The sequence below is a fragment of the Megachile rotundata genome, chromosome 3, assembly GCF_050947335.1.
Source record: "Megachile rotundata isolate GNS110a chromosome 3, iyMegRotu1, whole genome shotgun sequence".
Classification (NCBI taxonomy): Eukaryota; Metazoa; Arthropoda; class Insecta; order Hymenoptera; family Megachilidae; genus Megachile; species Megachile rotundata.
The window spans coordinates 19,063,780-19,090,957 of record NC_134985.1 but is presented as its reverse complement, the minus strand read 5'-3'; the positions used below and the strand labels follow the sequence as shown (position 1 = coordinate 19,090,957).

The 27,178-nt window shown below is 46.0% G+C and overlaps 2 protein-coding genes across 2 annotated transcripts in view; both read right to left on the bottom strand.

Moving 5' to 3' along the window:
• Positions 1-911: 911 nt before the first annotated feature.
• On the bottom strand, positions 912-8,087 carry LOC100881172 (L-lactate dehydrogenase A-like 6A). Its single transcript, XM_003705618.3, has 6 exons — positions 7,316-8,087; positions 3,406-3,523; positions 3,169-3,342; positions 2,773-2,946; positions 2,452-2,693; positions 912-1,241 (listed from the first exon to the last, which is right to left on the bottom strand). The coding sequence occupies exons 1-6, from the start codon at positions 7,475-7,477 to the stop codon at positions 1,065-1,067; spliced, it is 1,047 nt and encodes a 348-aa protein (XP_003705666.1). The 5' UTR covers positions 7,478-8,087; the 3' UTR covers positions 912-1,064.
• A 124-nt stretch (positions 8,088-8,211) lies between these two features.
• The window catches only part of LOC100877481 (L-lactate dehydrogenase), a 114,714-nt gene continuing 95,747 nt past the window's right edge, over positions 8,212-27,178 (bottom strand). Inside the window, exons 2-9 of the mRNA XM_003705585.3 lie at positions 12,390-12,566; positions 12,245-12,317; positions 11,973-12,122; positions 11,795-11,912; positions 9,355-9,693; positions 9,106-9,223; positions 8,924-9,047; positions 8,212-8,722 (exon numbers count right to left, since the gene is read on the bottom strand). Coding sequence (XP_003705633.2) covers positions 8,525-8,722; positions 8,924-9,047; positions 9,106-9,223; positions 9,355-9,693; positions 11,795-11,912; positions 11,973-12,122; positions 12,245-12,307 — 1,110 coding nt within the window. The 5' untranslated portion in view covers positions 12,308-12,317; positions 12,390-12,566 and the 3' untranslated portion in view covers positions 8,212-8,524. The remainder of the gene's footprint in view (positions 8,723-8,923; positions 9,048-9,105; positions 9,224-9,354; positions 9,694-11,794; positions 11,913-11,972; positions 12,123-12,244; positions 12,318-12,389; positions 12,567-27,178) is intronic.

Sequence of the window (27,178 nt, the reverse complement as noted above, 5' to 3'; positions counted from 1 at the left end):
CATTCGTTAGCATGGATAATGAATCACCGTTGCCTCGTCGTGCTCCTGTCGCGAGTACCACGAGGAATTCGCTGGTAGGTCGCGACAACCACGAGGACAGGGAAGGCCCCTCCTGCTACGGCCCTGGCTCGTTTCGAATACGAATCGAGAAAGAGAATAAGAGGGACGAGGTGGAGCCATTAAAAGCAGCAGGTACCAGCTTGCCACCTTGCCTCTTTCTCTTTCGAGCATTCTCTTCGCCGCGCTTCGGTACGCGGCTTCGATGAGACTCTCCATTCGTAATTTTCAATCGTTGCTCGAAAAACAACGCGAACAAACACGAATACGTGCTACCTACAATTTCTCTTTTCGTACGATCGATTTGAGACGCGTTATCGAGGATATTTCTAACACTGACAGTAGCTCTCGAGTGAGAACGTTGACTAATTTAAAGGCTGACAGAGACAAAGAACCGAGTAAATTTTGTAACAAATTGCTGTATCGTTGACCACCACGGCCCCGAAATTGCTCTTCTTTATGTTTGTAAATGCGATCGTTTTATCATCCCTGTTGTCTGGGTGGTTAACCGCTTTCGTACAATATTAAGTATCGTTGGTATACATTAATCTCGACAAACTGGCCGAAATCCTTGATCCAAAGATTGATTCGTATCAAAGATTATACGTGACACTTAACTCTTTGCATTCATAATAATTTTACTTTACAACCGTACTAATTTTCTAGCGATGCTCAAGATAGTCACCGAAATATTCACTTATTTATCAACCAAAAATAACTTCAGAAGACGTACGGGTGCAAAGGGTTAATCGTGTCCTCGCCACAACGCTCCTCCCTCCAAAGGAAATGTTATCCCTGCCATACCGGAATCCTTCTTAACTGATGCAAACAAGCACATAAAACGATTCGCGATATCATCCTCGAGTCACTTTTTATTTGCCATCTCGGCGTGTTTATTCTCGCTTTCGCGCGATGAAGTACAAGCTTGCCTCGCGACCCTCGGATCTTTCAGCGGACATCACAAAGTTGACAAAATTTGCGAGAAGCCCTTATCAAGATCGTCATACTTATTCCAGCGTTTGGAGGATCGTCTTTTGAGTCTCGTAGATCGTTCGACACGATGCTTCTGTCTGTTCCTGTTCTTCTGGAGTGTATGGATAACGCAGGAAGGTCTGTACTCCGTCTCTGCCAACTATGCAGGGCAAGGACATGTAGACGTCTTTGTCTAGACCGTGTCGACAACCCTGTAAATTGGTAAGGTTTGATTTGTAGATGGGTGCGAGGAAATGGGGGCAGTGGGTGTTTGATAATTCACCGACTTCGGGGCTATGTTGCGGCGCTACGCGTCAAAATTTGAGCGCGAGGTATCGCTACACGTTGGTATCTCAGCGCGTAGTATTCCTATGTGTTAAATTTCGGCGCGTGGTATCGCCACGCTTTGGTATTATCAATCGTAGTACTACTGCGCGTTGAGTTACGGCGCGTAGTATCGCTACGCGTCAAATTTTGGCGCGTGGTATCGCCACGCGTTGGTATCTCGACGCAAGGTATCGCCACGCGTTGGTATCTCAACGCAAGGTATTGCTACGCGTCAAAATTTGGGCGCGAGGTATCGCCACGCGTTGGTATCTCAGCGCGTGGTATCGCCACGCTTTGGTATTATCAATCGTAGTACTACTGCGCGTTGAATTACAGCGCGTAGTATCGCTACGCGTCAAATTTTGGCGCGTGGTATTGCCACGCGGTGGTATCTCTGCGCAAGGTATCGCCACGCGTTGGTATCTCAACGCAAGGTATTGCTACGCGTCAAAATTTGGGCGCGTGGTATCATCACGCTTTGGTATTATCGATCATAGTACTACTATGCGTTGAATTACGGCGCGTAGTATCGTTACGCGTTAAATTTCGACGCGTGGTATCACCACGCGGTGGTATCTCTGCGCAAGGTATCGCCACGCGTTGGTATCTCAGCGCAAGGTATTGTTACGAGTTAAATTTCGGCGCGTGGTATCGCCACGCTTTGGTATTATCAATCGTAGTACTACTGTGCGTTGAATTACAGCGCGTAGAATCGCTACGCGTCAAATTCGACGCGTGGTATCGCCACGCGTTAGTATCTCTGCGCAAGGTATCGCCACGCGTTGGTATCTCAACGCAAGGTATCGTTACGAGTTAAATTTCGCCGCGTGGTATCACAACACTTTGGTACTATCAAGCGCAGATACTGCTACGCATTAAACTTCAGCGCATGGTACCACCTACCGTATCACCATGCACCGTATTACCACGCTTCGATACCGTCACGGTTTAGATCGCAAAGCGCCGATATGTGGTAGAGAGCTATCGAGTCGCTACTTCAGCATCCAAACATTAAATCACAAAATTAATTACAAACAATTAACATAGCAAATTTGCCCTTGTCAGACATGAGACTGCAGTATTCATTTAGGGTACCTTTAGGTAGGTAGATACGGTGATGCAAATGCAGGTGTTCCGTACGATGGCGTCCACAACTTCGGCAGCACAGACGCCAATTCCCCAGCATCGATAACCCTTTCTCGCGATAAGATCGCTGTCGCTGTCGATTACTTTCGAGTGCAGCTCACTCCACGCTTCGGGATCCGTCTTGGTACCGATATTCTTATTGATGTCTTTCAGTTTGATGCCCATTACGGTTACGGCGGACCAGATAGGTACTGCTCGATCGATATTCGATTTATCTTTGAACGTTCGCATTTCAGACACGCGACAAGGGGAATGGTTTTTGATGCTCACCCGATGTGGGTCCGTTTTCACAGATTATAGACGCCTGCACCGCTTTCGCCGAAATTCCAAGCTTCTGTGCAATGAAGTATTGAAACCTGCAGCTGTCTAAGAATGTTCCGAGACCTACCACGCGATGCGGTGGGAAACCGGACAGTTTCATGGCTGCGAACGACAGTATATTCACTGAAACGTAATTCGATATCGTATTGGAAGGTGTTATTCCTTTTTTACTTATAAAAAATAAATTAGATGTGAATCAAGAATACATCGATCGTCGAACACGTGGATTAATAAAAGCATGTGCACTTATATATTAAACGCGTCATTATAATTAGGCCACAGATGTTCATATACTTATGACATATCGGTAAGTTTCATCCACAAAGGAATAAGAAATGTACACACCTGGCGATGTCACGACCAAGAGTACGCTGTTCGGTGCATATTTGCAGACATTAGGTATAACCTCCTTGAAGATATTCAAATTCTGTTCCAGCAAAGTATTGTCATCCTGCTCGTTCGTCGACTTGTCACCCACGGTAATCACGCAGACCGTAGCGTCTCTGGCCAACGAGTAATCTGCAAAGGATCGTGCTCTGGCTGAACGGAGCAAACGGATCAGAGGTCAGAGTTTCTTTTCACCTTTGGTGCCAATGATCTTCGGATTGCCTAGAAACGTTGCCGCATGACTAATATCTTCCGCCTCCGCCTTGGCCAGATCCTCGTTCGCGTCTATGAACACCAGCTCAGAGGCCAACCGCTGCAAAGAACCGTAGCACGAGCAACAGAAACAGAGATTATGAAGAGTAATTAACAGGAACCGGTCGCTAGCTCGGAGTTATTACGCGCTCGGAATCGTTATGCAATCAGGACCCCATGGAATCGCATTAAGAGCACCCGCGCGATCGATCGCGCCATTTGAGCGATCCCTTAATGCGAAGGATCGTTAGGGTTTGATCGCCTCCGTTCGAGCGGGACGAAGCGGTTCGAGAGCGGCCCATTTTATCCTTCTCGATCGTGACTCTCTCCTTGCTAGCTTTACGAACCTGGTGCAACGAGAATTTGCATTTTTAATCTTCAATAGACGCTCATACTAATTTGGTGTTCGGCAAGTATTCTGCTAATTATGCATATACAGGCATAGAGGTTTAGGAGTATGGGAAGTAAGGGATGTAGAAATATCAAAGTGCAAAGAATTTCGAAAGCTATTTCTGGAGTTAGATACTCCGAAGTTTGGAGACACAGCTACAGCGATATGTAGATGTAGAAGTTCGAAAATACAGGAGTCTTGAATTACAGTCACCGCTAAACCACAGGACTTCATCGCTTTGACTTTTAACATCCAGACTCCGCATCGTACAGATGTTTTCCCGTAACTTTCTCTTGAAGTTGCATCAATGTCCTCGTTGCGCTCATTGTTCGTCGAAAGAAAGCGGCGCCATGATTTTCAACATCGAAAGGATATACCGCAATAATTGATCGAACCCGAAGCCTCTTTCCTCCGAGCGGTTTGTCAAGATTTCTCTCTGTTCGAATAATTGATGCCACTTTATCGTTTAACATTTATAATTTCGAGTGAAAATTCTTTCAGACCGACACATCAATCCTATCGTGTTTTTAGCTCCATCGAGTTTCTCTTAATCACGGTCTAATTCGAGCCGTGAATAATAGATTATCCCCGTTGGACAGGCGAGTTTTTCGTGGTAAAATGCCCGAGCTACTTCACTTTCGCTCACGCTCCAGCAGATGGACACATTTTTCTCTGACAGATGTTGGTTTCACACGTTAAGACAAACCCGCGGCTACCAAACAGAAACGGCTTCTTAAATATATTACGTTACGCCCTTGTGCTTCCAATCTGTTATTGTACACCGCTTAATCACCATACTTCATCAAGCATGACTTCCGTAGCATGCATAATATCGCAGCTGATGAAGTTTCCCCGCGCGGGCTCATCGTGTAGCTATAGCCCTCCTCTCCATTTTTTTTCTCCTTTCTCCTGTCAGCCCTCGTAACACTCACGCGTATCGTGCGACGACATTGTGCGGTAATTAACTTACAAAGCACCCTGCCCCGTGTGTGTTTTGTAACGAGATTTTTTAATGACGCGTGACCGGATAAGAATATACCTGGGACGTTTCCGCTGAAACGAATTGCGACGTTTGTTATGTAAATGGGATTGATGGTCAAACTTTAGTTGCGTATTCTATTTTTTTGAGACACCCGTTAGATTTTTAAGTCACGATGTATTCACGTATTAAATCTTTGATTACCACTGCTTAATTTCGATATCAATTATAATAATATAAGTTAGCAAGCAATTACAATTATATAAGTTAGCATGAACCATCCTTGGTTAGAACACGACACTAAAGTGCAACCGCTCATTTTCCATTAACAAGCACGATCCAGGTAATTTGTATTCGATCGAGCAAAACCATGTACCTTTTTCTCCGCAACATCTCGCAGTCTCTCATGCGGTTCTAGTTACCTAGCCAACGTTTCACCCTTGGTTAACCTGGTCGATTCCGCTTGACGGAACCACAAGACACCGAAGGTGTGACACACGATCCGTCACACGTTTTATTATTCTTCCGGTGTATGGTGTCTGGCTGTTTTCTAATTAACGTCCACCGATATCGCTGGATAGATGAATCAATGCAGTTTCTGGTTCCAGTGATCTCGTTGGAGAAACAAGATTTCGGGACAGGAAGCAGAAAAGCTGAGCGTCAGCGACCCGTGAGATGGTTTGTACGATTTAATGCTGCTCGACGGACATGACATGTTACAACGGGTCGAGGGTACGACGAGAACAAGAAGAAGATGAACGTCTTATGCAAGCACTACCGAGGAACCTGGGCGTAGTAAGCTCGCAAGGTGGACACTGGAGCCGGTGGAGATGGTACCGGAACGCTGGTACCTCGTTGCGATCATCTCGTTGATGCGATCTGCCAAGCTGAGACGAGCGGAGCAACCGCACGGTTCACTACCTCTTCTTCTTATTCTTTCTCACCTCCTTTGGGGGGCATCATTCCACCGTCTCCTTAACTGTTCTTCCTTGCGGTTTTGTTCGATCCTTGCCACCAAAACTTTTCTTTCGACATTCGGATCAGCGATTCCCAAAGTCTCAACCAACAGGCATATCAAAAATAACAAATTTTCTAACCGGATTGTCTACATTCGTTAATATGAAATAAATAAAATATTACGAGCAGGTACCCACATTAAAAATAATGACTCGTATATCTACCTACTGTACCCAGCATCGTTTACTGAAAATTTATCTTAATTAACAGTGGGTGATATTTTCAACAGCGACGACAGGCAAATTAGTTGCTGTTAAAATACAAGTTTCAACAAGGTTTTCCGACATGAAGAGTCTAATAACAGTCAGCTACGCCCCGTATGGTAGTCCACGTCCTCGCAACGATTCAGGGAAACCGAAACCTGGCATTAGTCGCCCACGATCATTACGTCCTGCTGGAATGCGTACGAACTGCACCGGCAACTCGGCCTTCTTTCGTCGGTTCTCGCAAGTTCACGCACGAGCTAATTATTTGCGATTGTGTTCGTCTTATTCGGCTGACTCATTCGATTAACTGGACTGTTTACAGGAACGCGATGCGTAACGTTTCGCGGAACAAAGAGACGGCTGGACGTAATGACAGACGTCCATAAAAGCGGAGGAATCCGCGGACAAAAGGGGCATTCCCAATTTCGCTCAAATTACCGCCGCGAAGGTTACGCTTCTCTCAGGTGCACGCACGAGGAAATCAGGTTCTTGGATGAGCAAGCGAGATAAGGGTTGGGTGTCCTCGTAGACGGGTATGGATTTCAACTTTCCTCCTCTGGTGACTAACATAAATCAGCTCCGTGGCGATCTTGCGGGGGCGTCCGACGTGTAAATGCTCGCGTTACGATCCGATAACGAGCGAGAGGAAGCACCGTTCCTTCTACCTCTTCGCTGTATATTTCTTCCTCCTTTTACGATCTCTGCCCTGTTCCCCTAGCCGAATTCCCTCTTCTGGTCTTTCGTGAATCATTTGCATAATAGCCTTTTTGATCCGCTACTACGCTAACGAGCCTACATTCACCCGTGCTTCCCCACGAGTCTGAATACCTAGCGTACACGACGTGGCCAAGGCATTCCTTGGATTCCCTTTGTTGAACATAGAATATATCCTTCGTAGCCTAACGGTGATTACTTTATTCCTCTGCTAAATGTTTGCATCGTTAAAAATGTACGCGTATGCGAAATACGTGTGCTTTGAAATTTTTCTGTGTTACACGTATCGATAATGCGCGCTTCCCTTATGTAGAAAAGGGTGTGCAGATTACTTAATGAAGAGGTACGATTAGCGAACGGAACTGGGAACTGTTTCGCTGATGGCCAACATTTTTATATTGCAAGGCATTCGATTTATCAGACAATGTTATCAGACAATATTTAGACAATATTTATCAGACATAGAAGAGTCTTTGACATGTAACTCTAGTTTGCGACTAGTATAAAATGAGGTTACACAGCAGAAGCGTGAACTGATAGTCAAACCTTGAAGAGTATCGCGATTCCCACTGCGACTCCCGTGTAACCACTGCCAACAATAACGATTTTCACCCGATGACCGTCCACGTAATCTTCCGGTTGTTTAGTAAGCAAGAAAGTCGCGGTGTTCCAGCTGGTGTCCAATAACTTCTTTTTCGGTACCGCCATTTTCAATTAATTCCACGGCTCCAATATTCACGGTGTCTCCTCCCGATTCGAACGAAACAAACATAAAAAGCAAGAGAATTTAAAAGTTCGAGCACTCTGAAAATTTCGTCTCCATCAGATCGAACTGTCATGCAAAATATGTCAGACTTTGATTGTCGATTTTTCGAACTTGAAATTGTCTGTTCGTAAATCGATAGCATGTAGATATGATTAGTTTGAAACATATTGGTCGGTACACAGGGGCGAAAACGATGAACAGCTGTTGAATCGACACAGCTGGAGTACGTTGTATTGCACGAATTTCAATTTCCTCCCAATCGCACGAGAAGAGTTTTTTGCCTCCGACATACGAGAGGGGTCAATACACCCGGCAGGGGCTCAGCTACAAATATTAAATTCCTAACATCTTCCGTATTTCCTTCCTGTACTTGCCAGACGAGTAACAGACACTTTGCGGAACAGCTTGACCACAAATTACGTCACTAGACTTTCCCCATTTTGCTACATCGATATAAACTAAATTATAGGATTTGTACGCTAGAATTACTTATCGTTCAAATGCCGGAAATATAGATTACGTGTATAACTTTCACGATTTTTCCTGGGAATTGTTCACTGAGAAAATGCTCTATAAAACCATACAGAATAAGATTCAAATAAGACGACTGTTACTTCTTCATGCACTTAATTGCTTGATAAGATTAGTTATAATTAAGCGAGAAAGAAACGAATGGTACCGGTGTATAAATTTATGCATCGGCCATATATAAACGACGTGGCAGTCAACGTGTTAATACGGCACAAAGTACACATCCGATGATTTGCGATCTCGGTGGACGCGATAGTTTTCTAGGAAGTCAATTGCTGCCGCTGTCATTTATTACGCGGATCGCAAGTACCCGCATGGAAAACCGGTCGCCAGGTGCGTGAGCTCGTTATTGATGAAGACGCCTCTAAAACGTTGCTTCCTTTCCCTCTGTCTTGCGTTGCAATTTCCGGTAGCACGATTCTCTTTCTCGCTCTTATCTACCCTTCTCTTCCTCTCTTTCACTGCTCGACGTCGTCCGTCGACTCTTGTAGGATGCCGCATTCTCGCAACGCGCCTCGAATCTTGTCGGCGCACGTCTGCACCGCTGTCTTCTCCTCCTCGGTCAGCTTCTGTCGCACGGTGCAGTACACACCCTCTCTGCCCAGCACGCAGGGCACCGACATGTACACGTCCTTGTCTGTTCCGTGGGCACAACTCTGCGAACAACGTTTTCTACGTTCGAGTCTATCGATTCGACGGATTAACATTCACATTTACGGATAACGTGATTATAAAGCTTTATACCCGTTATTGCAATGTTAGTACATTCTCGAGAGGATAAGTTGATGAGAAATATAATTACAGTGAAAATATTGCTGTAAAATTTAAAAGAAGGAACTTAGTGTCAAGAGGCGTACGAGTATATGAGTGGACGCTGGAAGCACAACTTTCGTGTTCCTCACAATGGCGTCAACGATCTCAGCTGTGGAAATAGCGATGCCCCAGCAACAGGATCCCTTTTTCTGTTCGAGCTCCGGCCCACTGAAATACGCATACTTGACTTCCATTTTTTATCCTAATTGATTTTGTGATAACTTACATGGCCTTCACGTTCTCTGCGATTTCGTACCACTTCTCGGGGTCGTCCTGCTCTCCTAACCTCTGATTTATGTCGCGGAGCTTCATACCTCCCACGTTGACGCTTGACCATATGGGGACTGCAATTCGAATAATCTCTTAAAACTTGATCATTAAATATTACAACATGTAATTCAATGTTACAAGTAAGAAAAGTTTTCTACTTCGTCGTGTCCGCGTAACGGTAGTCAGCGAGAGTATGTTATATTACCAGCCATGTCTCCTTGCGCGCCAACCGTCATGCAGCTAACAGAGCTCCGCGCCACGTTTAATCTCCTGCTCACGAGATCCTGGAACCTGGCGCAATCGATCATGGTCCCGGTGCCTAGGACACGATTAGACGGGAATCCAGATAGTTTCCACGCGATGTAGGACATCACGTCGTTCGGTTGGGTGACGATCAGGAGGACAGATTTACAAGCGAACCTCGCCACGCCTGGTATGATTTTCTTGAATACCTTCAAATTGTGCTTCACGTTGGGCGTCTCCCCTGGTTCCGTTCCACACGTGGTGATTATCACCACGGCTGACTCTTTCACCATACTGAAATCTACCGGCACGGACCGTAAAACATGGGTAAAATCGCGACATTGTAAGTCGTGCACGTAACGCACCGTGGAATTTAATTAAAGTCGGTGGTTGTTCGACAAAAGAACACTCGTAAATTTGTTCGACGGGCATTCGTCGAATGCCGATGCGAAACACGTCCCAAATAAGACGGGGATGCTTAAGAAAGATTGTTAAGAGTCGGACGTATCCCTTTCTGGAAACACCTTTCGTCGAAGCGTTTCTCGTTCGGCAATAAAGTCATCGGAAGCTGCTGGAATACAAAACACTGAAAGGGATCGAGTACTCCTTTTCTCCCCTTGTTTCGGGACGAGGGATTCTCTTTTTCCGTGAGATGCGACGATAAGCGCGCGAAGAATACACGGTATAATCTGGTTTCAGGGGTGGCGGAGAGCGTACAGGATTTTAGTTAACACCTTTATGTAAAGCTTTGTGTAAACGTGCAATGCAACCGCGAACGAGATACGCTCGTGCCGCGAGAGATGCTGTTCCGAGATAAATTAGCCGGTAAAAAGTCGAGTCTGTTCTACTTGTTCCCGTAATTGCTACCTCGGATGGGACCAGATTAAACAGAAGAAACGTTACGATGTACCAACGTGAATTACTTATACACTGCCGAACACGGTAAGCTTCCTGAAGAAAACGACGCAGAAGAAGATCCATTGCTCTATTAAAGCGGCTACGATCTAAACCCATTAAAAACGACTAAAAATTACAGTAGCTGAAGACTTAACTGTTCAAAATATATTATAGCAATAAAACTCTTAGCTGTGTACCACCAAACTTGTTACAATACTTAAAACTTTAACTACCTTGAATTTATTACCGCAGTTAAACCCCTAGCTGATCTAAATTTATTACCGTACTTAAAAATTGTACCAACCTAACTGTTAGCAACTTTTAATTTATTGTAATACTTAAACCTTTAACTACACCGATCTTGTCACAGCTGTCAATTCATCCCTCTAAATTTATTTCGAAGTTTAAAAATCGATCTACATTTCTACAACTTCATAGTTGCCGTAGTATAACAAGATTATTAACAAGACCATTAATATTCAAATGCATTGGTATTTGCATATGACTCTCCAAAAAGTGTGATCATGTAAACAATTTGTCACTGAAATACTTTGATGGTTGGAACCTAACCACAGCGTCAAAGTAACCGCGAACCTCGAGACCCCGTTTTCACCCGGGTAGGATCGCGAAAGGCATCATGCAGTCTTTTGTTTCCGAATTCCCCGAGCGAGGTGGTATATTTTTTACGAGCGAGCACGTTTACGGGTCCGACGGTCGTGCACGGCTGACAGAAGGACAGAACGAGAGAGAAAGCCGGAGAAACCGAAAAAAAAATGTATCGTGGAGTCGATCACGGCCGAGATAAATAAGAGTGGCATGAAATTTACGAGCCTGCTCGTGAAAAGCTCGAGGAAACGCTTGCTCTCGGCGGCCGCGTGTAAGCACGCGGCGATGTAGATTAGGGCCGAGATTAAAGGACAGGACCAGAAGGATCCGGATCTCAGAACTCGCTCCTAACCCAAAAATTCGTTCCCCCATTTCGGGACCTGTGACCGTTGTTTCTGACCCGTTGCCCGTTGACAGCAGTTCCCTCGTTGAACAACCCAAAACGACCGGGCTAATCTTTCAAAAACGTGCCTCGATCGCGATCGATGTTCGTTTCGGTGAAATTTCTGGAATTCGTGTCGTGAGTCAGAACGACGTTGATTCGATGATGCATGCCTTTGCCTGATTCTTTCAGGACAAGTAGACCGTGATAAACGAAACGCTCAAGGTGTGATTCATACTTATGAAATCTTGCAAACCAGCACTTACAACACTTTAATTAAAAGTTTAGTACGATAAAAATAACTGCACAAGCATACTGTGATTAATCGACTAAAATTTATGCAAACCACTGTTTGTGTAAAGACGTCTTTCCGAGAATTACTCTTAAATAATCGACTGACCAAAATTACGTATTTTGTACGCAACAACCGGATACTCGGACCGAATGACCAAGATGCAGTTTCGGTGAAAGTTACGTTGAAAATCGGCTTCAATTGAGATACACAAGGTTGGAGTACCTGACGTGCCGGTTACCAGGGGACTTCCCAAAAAAACGCCGACGTGTTGAATGTCCTCGGCCTCGGCGGAAGCCTTGTTCGCGTCGTGGTCGATCAGGCAGACCTCGCTCGCCAACCTCTAAAGATCATTTGGAATCAAATGGTTGATCGAGCATGATGATCTCGCTTTTGCACTAACTTTCATTACGATCGCTAGGGCGCAAGCTATTCCAATCTTCCCTATGCCTATGATCGATACTTTGACGCGATGGGGGTAGGAGTCGCAGGGTCCTAGCTGAGTCGTGATCAACGCGTTCTTTGTCGTGGTTGGGAAAGGAACGTCACCATTCTGCAATTTTGAAAATTATGTTACAGATCTGAAACAAGGTCTAATCACAGAAAGACTGTGACTGAATAGCAATAGCCTGATAATTTTAACGAGAGTGTAACTTGCAAGTCTGTCAGACTTACTTCGTCGCAATCATCTCTTTCCTCAGTTTCGTTGGCGTCATTCTTCTTCGCCTCGTCCTCCATTCCTCCGCGTCTGCAACCGCCACCATTAACTCCTCGATTTCATTGTCGCAATTCGATCAACGAATTTAAGCGTCGTTCATACCTGTTAGACCGCTAATTGGGTGCAAGTAGAGACGTCTCGTGGCTCCGAGCTGGCAGCTACCTTCTTTCGTATTTTATCGAATTGCTCACCTCGCTGGCAAGGTGGTCGCTGTTCCTTAGCGTTCAATCGAGAAGACGTCAGGCAGGGAAGGTCGCGACGATGCGGATCCGGATCGACCTACGCAACGAACGACGACGCGTCGTGAAAGCAGGTATTTCAGGCTAATCGGTGCTGCCCTGTTACCAGCGGAGGAACAACGCGCGAGAAATTGTGCAGAAGAATAACGACGGAAGTTATCCGCGCGCGTCGCTGTAAATTAGCCGCAGGTAGTCGCCTCTGCGGGAGCGCAGGTACATCGCGCCAGATTGTTCATATATTTCTGCTGGTACCCACGCGCCACGCTGACCAATGCGTGTAAAATACATTATTTTCGTGCGTCGATAACGGAACCTGTGCCTTCCCTGCTATGAGACCTTGTCTTTGATATAATGCGTAAGGCTGCTAGAAACTGCTTACCATATGGGACGTGGACGATTATCCAAACCGTATGTGCTGTTGTAACAGTACACTCAGGTAGGTTACTTTTATATAAGGACTATGAATATACAAATGTTCAAATTAAATTTCTTCTTAAATCCCAAAGTACCCAGATTCCTAAGATCTTTAAATTCTTAGCCTGTCCTCAAATATTAAAATCTGAAGAAATCATAAAAAATTGACTGGCTTCTTTTCCTTCTATCATATTTTTCATGAGAAAGAATTGCCCTCGACTGTACACCTAGAGCTCCGAGGCTCTCAGCTCCTCCGAGATTTGGGAATGTGAGAATGCAATCATCAATATTAGTTATTGTACGTAAAGCATTTAACTCTTTATACGTAAAATGATTTAACTCGTGTACAACGATATAACGCATACGTTTAATAAGTTAAGCCGAAGATGTTCTACGGTGCTACGCGTACGAGCTTATTTCATGAATTCCGTAAGATTCCCTCCGGCGATATCGCTGTTTAGTACATGCTTAAACTTGGAGTACTTTATTAAAATGTACCTCAAACGAGACTTTACGGAAACTTGATTACGTCCAATACGGTATAAAGATACTAACCACTGCATACATCGTAGCAATTAGAGAAACACGAATCGGAAAACTTTCCAACAATCTTAAACGCCATGAAACCGTGGAGTACCCGGTGAAATTATTTTCTTGAAGAAACAGCAATCGTAATCGCGATATATTTATCACTCCTCCGAACGTTAGATGCATCTTTTACCGCTACTTTGTGTACTCGGAACCGAAAGGTAATTCTCGTGGATTTACCAAGGCAATTATACTTAAACATTCGTTATTGAAAAACTTTCCTTCTACGAACGTCTCGAAGACAGCATGAATTCGTTGATTGCGTAAACGGGTAGTTTACAATTGGGATAAATTCTAAGACCAACGCGAAACTCTGTTATTTATCCTGGCTACCTTCGATAAATTACACTCGTCTGTTTGCACGGCCAATCGAGGCGTTCCCAGTAGTTCGATCGTCGTCGGGCCTTAATACACATTCGAAGATGAATCTCGTTGGCGAGGCCCGGTGGTAGCTTCCTTTTCGTACGTGGTCCTCGCGCGAGGATCCTGCCGTTACGTCGGACACATTCAATTTTAACGTTAATAATCGCCAGGAAAAATGACTGGCTTAAATGCGGCCATTCATCAACCACGATCGATATTGCGAATGCAGCTTAACGACGGAGAGATAACATCGAGCGTCCCGGTTCAGAGTTATTGAATCGCGTCAAATAATATACGAGCCAATAATGTATGAATAGTCCTGCAATTATGGGCCCGCGATCGTATCAAAGGGCGAGTTGCAATTTAGTAATCGTTCGTTCTCGCCGCGTGGCCATGGATCTCTCGGCGCCAACCATTTTTTTCGCTCGTCACGCCAACAATTCGTTGTGCAACGCGAAATTGTTGAAAAACGCAGAATTCGCGAGACGCTCCACCGAGACGATAATTCACGATCCCCACGATCGCTCGCACGATAGAATCGTGGTTATCATCGTTCGTAATATACTGGTTGAAATCGGTATCTATCGATTAAACGATTTCTCAAGAACGGGCGGAGGCGTGGAAGTATGTAATTTAAAGTCCGACATTTATAGTCGAGCGCGGCAAGTGGAAACGAAATGACCCGCTCCTAGCTAATTAATTTTTCGCTTTAATTAATGATTGCCGCGATATTATCGAGCGTACGGGTCAAGCAACAATAACGATCGCGCAAAGGCCAGCCCCTTATCGGTTATCGCACCGGTTGTGCACGAACGCTCTCCCTGATTTACTGCCAGAATCCGTCTACCAATTAACGAAACGACCAATGTCCATAGGTAATTTCCAACTGCCTCGCGATTCGATACGTTTATCCAGTACTCGATACACCGGAAACAAAAAGGCCAACAATTTATGACGAATGAGCGCGTGACCGGCGTTCGGGAGCTAATTAGATTGCCATACTGTTTGGTAAAAAGATTATTTATCTCGCGAAAGCGTGTACCACCGCCGATCGACCGAACCGTGGGAAATCGAAAGAAATCCCAACGAGGAAAATAGCGACGAGGTAGTCTCTGTCACGCAACAGCGGGATCGAATCATCCCGGTGATAAAGGGTCGACCGGCAGATAACGATGTCCATCGAGTGGCAAGATTCATCCTGCTGGACGGTGCAAACGAGTGGTCGGGTAAGATAGTCCTTGAAGGCTGCTCGTAAGCAACCGATCTTCTGGTACTTGGTCCAGTCAACCGATCCAGACACCGGCTCGCTCGCGCATGCCACCGGTGCACAATGGTTGGTAGTACTGCAGCTGATACAAGTATGTTCGCCGTGCAACCGGAATTTTAATTGGCTATTTGTTTGTCCGCTACACTTCGCGGCGCTGCTATTGTCCAGGTTGCCGGGAGAAGAACGATCACCGTTCTTCCCCCGCCTGTACCTTGCTCCTCTTTTTTTCCCTTTTTTATTCTGCTGGCATGCTTTTCACCGACGTTGGTATTAATTCAACCGGAGAGAAAAGTCTTCGCTTCGGTGAGAATCGGGACTCGTCGCTCTATCCTTTGGTCCGTTCGTGTTGCTCCTGCTAGAGTCAACGATATCGCCTCGAGCTAGAGCAGTACGGATTTTTCGATGCCCCGGTTCGAACCGATCCAACGAAGATTAAGACCCGATGAAATTGCAGTTATTACATGACCAGCGGACCAACCGTGGCCGCATGTATAATCTACCGTCACAATACGTATCGTTTCGCGGCACCACTTATCGAGGTCATTAAGCGTTATGCGGTGTAATTGGCCGCTTTTCTACCGAACGCGGGTTCTCCACGTAACGCAACGCCGAGCGACATTAATCATCGATACGATCTTTTTTCGACGCCCGGCCATTGCGAATGTCTCAATTTAGCCAGATCGTGAGTACACGCACCCCGAATCTGTCGAGTTCACCTCCCCGAAATTCTCCTAAGGTTTATCTTGGCCGAATCTAATTTCGAAGCCGGACCAGGGCTGCGAATTTAATTCATCGCGGCTTCGTTCCCGATTCTCTTCGGTAACGCGGCCTAATAAATTAGGAAGCGACAGCAACGCGATTCGCTTTAATCGCCGGTGCAAGAAACGACGCGCGGACCAGTCGTCCGGAATCAACGCGGAGAGTTGCCCGAAGCGGGCCATGGAACGTCGACCGAACCTCTTCGACCGGGCTTTTTTGCACGCTCCGCGGAACTTATTCCAATTAAAATCGTACCTCTGCTTTAGGTCAGCCTCCGGTTTCGGGTTCAAATTAATCGGGCCCGCGATTCCAGTCTTCGACCGAATGGAGAAGCCAACATCTCCTAAATGAGCGACCAAACGCAAAGCTCGCGACTCGCGTACACGTGATCGTGATTCAGAATTTGTTTGGGTTGCTTTTTTACCGATCGTGCGTTTATTCGATTAAGTTCAGACATAAAGTATCGTCTCTCAAATACGCTGCTTGGATTATATTTTCAAAGACATCTATATCTTCCACGTCCTTATCGAATTGTCGTTTCGACTTAATACGCATCGAAAGTTACAAAAAGTTTGCGTAAATAGCAGCTATTAATCGGAAACGACGTATCGCGAAACGTTTAACCGTACACTCGTATCCGGGGACGTGAAAAAAGATCGAAAGAATGACGCGAGCGCTGTTCGATATCTCGGCTCGACTCCCTGGGCTAGAAACGAGCCGTCGACATCGATCGAACGCATGCCTGTTGCGCGCGTATTCAGCCATAATTGCAGCGTTTACCTCGTTACTAAAAAAATCGTACTCGGTTGTTCGTATCTCCGTACCACGGAGGAGACCTTGGAGCAGAGTCGTAGGAGGTCGAGACTCGGCGTAGCTAGTACCGACGACCCCTGTGGCTCGTTGAAATATCGCGCTGACGCTGCTTCATTTCGATATTCTTGGCCCGAGGGCCGAGATGAGCGAAACTTCTTGTGATCGAAGCGACTCGAGCGAGGCAGGAAGAAAGAAAGGGTGGAAAAGGGCAACGCGCGATGGAGAAAGAGAGAAGTCTCTCGTTTTATTACATCGTATCGGGAAGGGGCGAGGCCGATGCTCAATTGTTTATGCTCGTGTCCCGCCCTATCGGACGCATCGGATACACTCTCGGATACCTACCACGTATACGCGGCGAACAAACGCGCTGGCGTGATGCGTGGTACACGCAGAGAACGACCGCTGCCCTTTTCTCCAACCCCGTGCGGCCCGTTTCTCGCTCCTCCTCTTTGTTTCTTCGTTCGGGCTAAGATTATTAATGGCGAGAGGCCCGGGCTACGGTACCCCGAAGTGTCAGTTCCCTGACAATGACGAAGTTTGCACCTCGGGATCCACCTCCTTACGCCGTCGTCGTCGAGTACCAGACCCTCGAGAAAAACACTCGTGTCACGTGTCTACCTCGCGATATTTCGCTTCGTTTTATTATCCTCATCTGAATTCGGCGCGAACAAGATTCGCAACTTTGTATCTTTGAAATTCTTGTACATTCCCTGAGAAATTCAAGCTTCTAGTTATAGAGAACTGTTCAGTTACTTGAGAATCTGGAACTGTATCGCTCACGATATAGTAGAGGTTACTTCCTTTCTTTTAACCGATCTTCTTCCTCTCGGATGGATCACTTCTTTGTCTGAGTCAGCAACGATATCGATTTACACAACAGATTGGGCTGATATAGGCTCGAAATAAAAATAAGCATGCAGAATATTGATTACTCGTCCCTAGGCCAACAGCTTCGGCTAAAAATGACGATACAAAACCGAGCGAAGCAGGTGCTTCTAAGCGACCCTCGAGTTTAGACGCGCAGGTGTGTATCCCGGTATCTGATCACAGGATGGACTGATTTCAACCGAGTAACTATCTCTACGAGACCTAAAGACCCTTTCACCCTTCTTCTATATCAAAGCGACGAATCTAGATCTCGTCATAACTGCTTGATTAAAATGGTAGGAGGTCTTCCCATTGCTCGAAACAAGAGCGAAGGTTCCACGAAGTTGTTACCGTCTGTTTAAGGGGTGATGCATGTGGCATATCAGACAACTGATGGCGCCCAGTAAATGAAAGTTTACTAGAGAGTCAGACAGTTTCTGTAGGTGTCAGACATGTACACACGCGTACATTGGACGAGTAGGTGAAACTACGTATTAGGGAAACAGAAGCAAACATCTCAATTGCATCCTTCAACGCGTTACCCGCATACGACCCGTAATCAACTTATAGGTAGTTATTAAGAAAACTCTGGGATTCATTTCCAGTTCCATGGTTTTTAAAAATTCTTATAGACCTGACCTGCGTTCAGTGCCTGGCAGTATATCAGCAGTTTTTTCGTATAAATTACAATTTCCGCGCGAAACTTATCTGCACCTTAACACGATGTAATAATTGATGGAACAGCAACTCTGCCCTTTTCCGGCGAGGAAAGAACGAGCCGACGAAAGACTAGGAAGTCGTTGGTGCAATAATTAATACCGCGATTCGAAGATATGGTTCGCGAGGGAGAAGGCGAGAAGAGAAGGTGAAAACGCGATGCTGCCCAGACGAAGAAGGAGAAAAGGTACGAGACGATAAAATCGCGCGAGCGAGAACGCTACGCGCCATTTGCCGGCGCCGTCGCGGAACACCGCCGCGCATCTTCCTTTTCTTCCGCTTTTATTCGCCTTTCTTCCACCGATCTGCCCTTCCCGCTTTCCAACACGCCGCGAAAGAAAATTAATACTCGCCGAGTGCACCGTCATAAAGCTTCCTCGCGACGCGGTAATTACGCACGGCCCGGTATTATGCGCCCTCGCCTCGCCGAGTGCACGCGGCGCGTGCTTTACGAGCTTCTGCACGTAATAACAAAGCCTCGCTCCGACGATGACAACTTAAAAACATCCAACGATTCGCCGAGAGTTTGTTCGTACCTGGTTAATAATCTTTGCTAATGTTTCACCGTTTGCCACGCAAAGTACAAAATAACCCTTTCGTACACGCTCCTCAAAGCGGATTTAACTAAATCATAGTGTGGAATAGTTCTTGAGCTTCTTTTACGTGATCTTGTTATCTAGGGGAGACTCGGTTCGTAGGTTTTCTTTTATTAGGAGCAAGCGATGGGGAAACTCTTGGTTTCAGAAGAGGAGCCTAGAATCTAGAGAAGATTAAGATCTATAGAAACCTAAGACCTACTAGTTTAGAACTAGTTCTGTCTTGAACTTAGAGAAAGCTTAAAACCTAACAGAGTGACGAATCTAGAGGCTAAATCTAGAGCCTAGTGAAATACTAACGAGAGCAAAGAAAAACCTTGAAGTCACCTTAACCTAGAATTTCCTAACCTCATCCTGCTAGCTAAAGAAACCATATCCCATACTCTACACTTCTTTATTTCTCCTCGATTTGCCTGCTGCGCATGATGGAGATGAAACTATGCTTACAAAAAACCGAGCAAGGATTAATAACGAAGAACGAGGCGTTAATTACACGGATTGCGAAACGACAAACGTGCTCTCGTTTGATCCTTGACATGCTTCCACGAGTTAACATGATACAGATTTGCAAGGAAGTGTAAAAGCGTTCATGAAGCAAACTGCATCTCGGATTAGGTAATTACTGCAATTTCGTTTTCTGGAAAATAAAAGCAGATTCGCTATATATAGTTCGGTAAACTCGAGCATCTGGAGTTTCACGTTTATTTGCTGCTCGTTAAGCAGTCGGTACGTCGTTGTTAGGGATAAACGATGTAACTGGTGAGGCAGGATCGAGTTCTCTTCGCAGCAAGAAATCGTGCGAATGGATTTTCTTCGAATAACATCGAAGAGGTAATAATCAGACGATCGGGTATGAAGGATGTCTTGGAATGTTGAAGTCCGATGTTAATTGCTGGCGACGTTTTTAACGTGACGCTTCGGATTCCGTGGTGTTTGCTGAATACATATTTCTGCCTTCTGCCATTCTGAGACACCTTTCTATCATTTTGTAAATAGTTTAATAACCTTGGATTTATCGTAGCTTCGAACGGTTATTAACATATTGTATTTTAAAGTGCAAACAATTATCGAAACGTGTCTGTTATTATCTTCGTTAATTTTATTATCCTCCGTTCATTAACGAACGAGCGCGAATCTCGCCTGCACGCGCGAGTGCGCATTAATCTGGAGAATTAATTCAGGTCGCATTATTAAAATCCATGAAGACGTTAACGTAATCAAAGTTCGCAGCACGGTACGTTCCGCGAGATATTAAAATTCACAGCAATTAGGGAACACGCACGTATTTTGATTACGGCTCTCATCAGCGCGCACGGTCGTTCGCGGAAAACGAGGCGAAACTGGTCGGTTAACAAATTTTACTCGGCAGCTCGAGGCTCGAAAGTTTCTTGCCAATTAAACCATCTTCCATCTCGTCCCGGTAATAAGCTTCCCTTGAATATTCAGTGTTATACTCGGCTTGCTTGAGTACGTGCCTTCGGTGTTCATTCATTACGCTCAGTATATTCGATTAATTGACTTCGGGTAATTCTAATTACGAAGGCAGTTAGCGTTCCTCCGGTGACGATTGTTTAGCGAATTCACGATCATCCTTCCACGAAATCATCTTAAAATTAACTGCAGATTTCTTAGAATTTCGCAAGGACAATCTTTATTTTCTTCTTCGACTTTCATATTTCCAGATGTAACATTAAGTAGCTGGATATTTTAGTGTTCTTGTTCGTCATTAAAATTTATAGCTTCGATCGTATCGACGTAATTTGAATAGTAATGGTCCAATTTAGAACTCGATTGGCAATAACACTCGCTAAAAAGGATAAAACTATAAATCTATAATTTCATTGGTTACGATCGAAAGTTAGTTAATCGAATTCAAGATCGTTCGATTTTGCAGAGGTACTCGCGCGATTCGGAGCACGTGGAGCGCCACGTTCGGAAGCGGACGAGAAACGACGAGCTTTCGTTTCGTAATTTACTCGCGACGTTTCAGCCTATTCCCAAAGCTACTTTGCATTTATATGAGCGCGTCTGGTGGACACGCGCGTTCCGTCTGCTCGAGCGTTCTGCGAGCGGGGAAAGAGGAGGACGCCGATGCCAGGGACCGATGCGCCGAGATCTTTGTCGTTTCGTCGTGGTCACAGGAACCTTCTAAGAGGTTGATTCGCTCGCGGTAAAAGGGGAGATAGGAAGGAAGAGGAGATAGAACGTGTAGGTCGACGAGAAGCAGGAGGAGGGTCGAACAAGCGGAAGAAACGAGGAGGGCGAAAGAGAATCGGAGCCGCGGCTAGCAGAAAAGAGAGGCCGCGAGAACCGAGAGTAGATGAATTATGTTAAACGCCTGTTTAAATACATGTACGCCTAGGGATACACACGGTGCGCGAGCGCGAGTCAAGGAGGCCGCGTGCACCATTCGTCTTCTCGATTTATATTAAATCGCCCCTCGAATGACCCGACAACGCATCGCGTTCTCCGCCCGAATCGGCGCCGCTTCGCGTTACTTTCTTCGATCTTCTACAACGACGATCTTTTCTCGAATTAACCTTTCGTAAATAACTTCGAATCCGTCTTCGACCACGCGTTCGTCCAAGTAGACCGAAAAGATTTAAAATACTAGCTGGACCCCGTGTTTGTTCAAACAACTCGGAACCCGTGGGTTACAAAAGGTTCTCGTTAGTCGGTTCGTTAGGTAGATTCAGGTCTACCGGTAGACGTATTAATCCTCCGCTAATCCGTGGGACCAACGAAGAGGGTTCGTCGTCCTTGGAGGGAAGTTCAAGGAAAACCAGTGACGCTATTGTCTCTCGATGAACTTTGAACCGTTCGACGATCACCGTACATCGTAGAAGCCGTGTTCGGAGCCGGGTCAAGGTCGCGGCACACGCTTAATTTACGAAGGACATTCCTGAATGCGTCCAAATAGGGTCCGAGATGCTTATCCACGCGATGCCGCGTGACAGCGTTCTGACGTCGGTGTTAAAGCGACGACGTTCGCCCGGCGGTGTATTCGCATATCTACGCTCGGGGAAAAAAAGAATCGTCGAGCATCGGTTCGCGAGGATCCTCGATTTCCTGCTCGATCTTATCGTTTATCGAGAAATCGTGGCTGAACCCATCCTCCTCGATGCTCCGTCTCTCTCGCATTCCACTCTCTTTCGCGTCGTGTAACCGTTGACGCACGTCCACGTGTACCACGTATCTCGTATTGGACTTAGAGAACTGGCTCGGCCCGAAGCGTGGCCGCTCGATCATAGCTGATTTACTTTATGACCCTACCTGTGTATCGCAACGGTATATACATGGCTGGCTGGCGATCGCGGCAGATATATACATTCAGGTGTAAAAGCGGCTTCTCGTGGCCTCCACGGCTAACTCGAACGTTCGCGGAAGAGGAAACCTGTAAGGTTAGCCGCGAAGCATCCTCGACGATGTTCGACCGGGCTCGCTTCGTGTACAGGTGCACGCGTCGTCTCGCTTTACGTACGTGCAAGCTTGCCGTCGGGATTCTTTCAAATTTCTCCGCGTAATATCGACATACGGTGTTCGATGCGTTTTTACTCGGCAAAAAATAATCGCGGTATTCGACCGATTCAGGCTATAATTTGCTTCGCGAATGCCTTTGCGCCACTCGGCGAATAATTACCGTCTCGGAAAGTGATTTCGCAACGCAAAAACGTGAAAAGTCTTCCTGTATTATATAGTAAAAGAATTTTTCTTCTTAGGCCTCCGCTAACGTAAACAAGCCTTTCTCCGCGAGAGGTATCGCGAGAAAGCGGTGTTCTAAAGAACCGAAATTCGCTTCGTCATGGATAAGAATCTTCATCAAGGCTCCAGCTGGATGCAAATGATGCCCGTATCGCGAAATAAGAGAGAGGAATTTTCTATCGTTCGGCCTCGCCGGAGTATCTGAAGCCGACGATCTAAAACGGCTTGCACAATGCTATTCCCTTATTACTAGTTCTAATTAGACGATACGTCCCGCGGACTTGTCTACGAGTATATGTGCCTAGACGCAGTCCCGTTGAAGATACGAATCAACGCTGTCCGGTGTCGATTCGCGGAGATTCATCTTGGAAGAATCACGCGCGCTAGACGCTGCGGCCGCTAACGATAATGAATAGAGGCGCGTGTATCATCGCGGACGCGTAACGGAGTTGGCCTCCGTTCGCGGGGATATCCTCGAGTAAACGATAAATATTAATTGAAATCGGCGAGATAAAACAAATGAATCCTTTAGCCACCGCGGCGAGTGCCGGTCACGAGCCAACTCGCTCGGAAGAAAGAAACGAGCAAGAGGGAAGCACGATGCGAAGCGAGGGAGGAGAAAGGAATCGTGGCTCGAATCGCGAAGATGAGAGTAGCAAGAACCAGACAGAGAAAGGGAGAGGCGACGTATTCGCGGGAACGAGCGGAAGAGAGAAGAGTTCGGTCGAGCAGAAGGATACCGCGGCGACTTCGACCGGTGATTTATATAGAATCATATCTCCATCTGAATGTCTTCATTTTTAATGCACGGCCGCGCGATCGTTTCCTCTCGCCGTACTTCGCGTGGCAGCTTCGTTTCGGCTGGCCGTGTTTTCCCTCTTCGTCTGGAGCGGCACGGAACACACGAGGAAAAAGAAGAAGAAGAAGGGAAAAGGGAGATGCTCGCGTTCACGGACCTTCAAGCTTGGCAAATTTCAGCGACGCCCGCTCGGTGGTCCTTACGGTTAAATTTCTCCGGGCGTACCGCCTCTCTTTCTTTTACCCTCCCGGTATCTGCCTCCTCCTTTCGTCGACGCGTCCGCGACCACGATACCGTGCGTGACACGTACACGGACACGCGCACACAATCTACCGATAACACCGAAGCTCTGCTCGCATGCCACACACGTTCCGATCGACTACGCGTCCTCGGAGATTCGCGTTATGCCCGATGATATGGACATTTTGTAAGGGGCGTCGATCGACCGACGACCGAACGTGCGATACGCTCGTACCGACCGATTTCGTGGTACTCGAGCGTGGATAATCGACTGGCCCGCTATTTTCGGCGCTCCTTCGAGCTTTAAACGACCGAAGGTAGGTCACCCGTCACGCACGATCAATTGCTCCGGTGAAAAAGCGCGAGGTTTTTTCGACGCTCTTTGTTTTCTGCTCGGAGCGAATCGATTTTGATTCGTTGCGTCCCGATTTTGCTCTCGCAAAGTGAATTAACCTGTTCAGGAGAACGAGTAGATCGCTGTCTTTCGCTTCCAACAAATATATCGATCAAATTCTTCCTTCTTCCTAGGTTATGATTTTAGAATATATGATAGGAAAGTCTAGGATGAATCTAAGAACTCATGATCCTTGAGGATCCCACATTTTACAGAGAGAACCTAGGTCGATACTAGGAAGATCCTAAAGGAATCTATCCGAAGATTCCATTTCCATAAATCATATTCGTCCGTAAAAATACAAAAGTTTCATTCTTGTCGACGCAAAGGTGACAAAGGGCTGCGTACACCATCGATAGATGATTCTGAACTTTCGTCGATCCCCGCTGCTCGCGCGGTATCTGGATGGAGGGGCCCTGAAACGTCGGTTCGTGACGACTTCTTTCGAAGCATGACCAGCGATTCTGCACCGTGTCATGTGCTGACGATTCCTTTCGATTCTTGCTCGACGCACCTCGTGCCATCGCGAGATGATATCCATGGATCATCAATGATGTATGTGTTCCGAGAGTAACAATGTTCCACACGTGACGAAGAGCTCGAGAAGAAAACAACGGATCTACTGTTAGCTGGCTGACGGTAACTCGCGTGATGGAACGCGGCGTGTAGATATCGACGCGATAAAGTATGAGGAACGATGGCAACATTTTAATCTTCATAATTCGAAGGCCTCCGCACGAGAGGATGTGTGTTTTACATGGACACCGACACCTGTCTCGCGCAACGAAGAAAGACGAAAGCTTTCTGACCTCGGCTTTATGGTTCATTTGTGGCACGCAACGGGGAACGGATTCGACATACTTCGGGGCGATTCTATGTGCCTCGTGCACGACAGTTTCAGATACGCGGTGAAAAAATGCTGAAAGAGTTCGGCTTTTGTTGGCTTCCTTTCATCGCACATTTTATTATTGATCGGACCGAGTTGAGCACGAAGAGTTTTTATAGAGGTTCAGAAAACGTGGGCACCGCTACGGTGGAGCGAATAAAAGGGGAGCGTAATCTGCTAACGTGCATCGAGAACATTTTTATTTTTCTAATACCGTACGTTTTAGAATCATTACAGAAAATTTGTGCGATACGTAAGATACGAAATGACGCGCAGGTGCAACTGTATTTCAGGTGAACCTTTCTCCTTTTTGCCTCGAACAAATGGAAGCTTCGCTTTGCGCCGGTTTCTTTTCTTCTTTATCTTCGCTGGACTTCCATTCTCGCGATAACGCAGAGACCGCGATAATACGCGTTGAAACAGCAAAGGGTAAGGTGCAGGACACGAAGGCCGTCAACTGAATGGGCTGCAGTTTTGCTTTACGACGCTCTTGAGTGACGTTTAATGCCGAACGGCGCCCTTTAGCACCTTTATCGTCCGTGAACGTTTCGCCTCGCGTCGCGCCAACACTTGCTGCCTAATTCCCTGTGGATTTCGCAGTATGTCTTTCGAGTAACTCTGATCGTTTCGTTCATCTCGTCGAACGGAGCTTCGTCGAGAAACGAGAAAGCTCGTATTCGCTCCGGGATGTTAAGCTTCGTCGGGTAACAATACTTCAAGGGATGGAGAATTGGAAAGGAAATTGAATTTGGAATTCAGTCTTTTATTATTCGATAAATAATTTTTACTTATTCGCTGGAAAGCAATCGTTGGTGTAATAAACGTTTCTATTCCTTATTGAAGTCTTTAGTGTTCATGATAATTAAACGGGGAGTAAATTAAATTATTCTTGCTAATTGCCTTATTACGGTAATTCCTTCAACGGGTTACAATGGGAAAATTGATTAGACGAGTTGGTTTATGTTAATGTGGACTTGTAATTCATAGGCTGAAAGGGGTTGAAATGTCACACTTGGGTAACAAATGTCTGCCAATTCTGTAATTAGATATCAGGGAAGGAAAGGTCAGTCGCTAACACAAAACTAGAACGCGTAGGTTGTACTTCAACACCGAAGTATCCGCGATCGAAGAAACTTTCTCCGCGAGACAACGCTCGAGCAAAGTAGACCATCCTTATAAGGGTACTTTTCATGGAATTCGTGATCCGTGTAACAAGTCGGATTCCCGCGATATTTTGAAGAGAACCCTCCTATAAAATTCAGTAATGCAACCTAAACAGGCGAAAGTTTTCCATAATAAAGAAACCGAAAAATGTTAGCGGAGAAACCTGTCGCGTTTGACGATCGACGCATGCAGTATCTTCGCGCGATTTGAATATATTATGGGATCATAAACCATCAGGAATCGAACAAATTAGTCTACGAAGAGGCAACAGCTAGTGCCGTGGTCAACGGGAACAAAAACAATACGCGATCTTAAATACAAGCGTTTTTCTGAATAACCATTCACCGGGAGAAATACAGCCCGCGTTAAGCGGGACGTTTATAGCGCCGTGAACAGAGTTAACATCGACGAGATTTGCAAACATCTTGCACGAAAGGGCGTGACCAAGCCTCACGATATTCCGAACGATCGCAAAACACTGTCGACCGCGTTTTATGTCCCTGCGAGGCGCGGCTATTGAAAAGCGAGAGACGGCAACCGGCTCCTCTTCGTGCACAAGGCGTAACATCTTCTGCACCTGACGTTGCGCCGACCTTTTCTAAGGATTGTTCGTTGTTCGCCGTTTATTAAGCACGATTAAAGCTTATTTATCTCGCAATCACCAACCTCGCTCGTCTATTTTCTCGGGCTTATTTGAATTTCAGAAACTGTCGTTTTATGTTTACCTCCAATTTTAGACGGTCACTTTTGCATGGACGATCAACGGAAATAAACTCTTTGATGTGTACACAGTCATCGTTAAATTTATACATGAACTTTCCAACAGTGCGTTACACGATTTTATGCTTATTTAGGGAGTGATCGTCTGGCGAAGATGGACGATGGATCGATTTCTGTCCACCTTGACCGTTGCGAAGGTTTACAGGCGATTTCGTGTAGATTTAAAGAGTTGTAAAGACTCCCGTTATATCGTCACGTTGCTATTTAATTCTCGTACCAAAGTGGTACCGCAGAGTGATCTCACGGCGACTCGTTAGCGGATCGATTCACGAGAAACATCAGTTTGATCCGGCATTTCGTGAA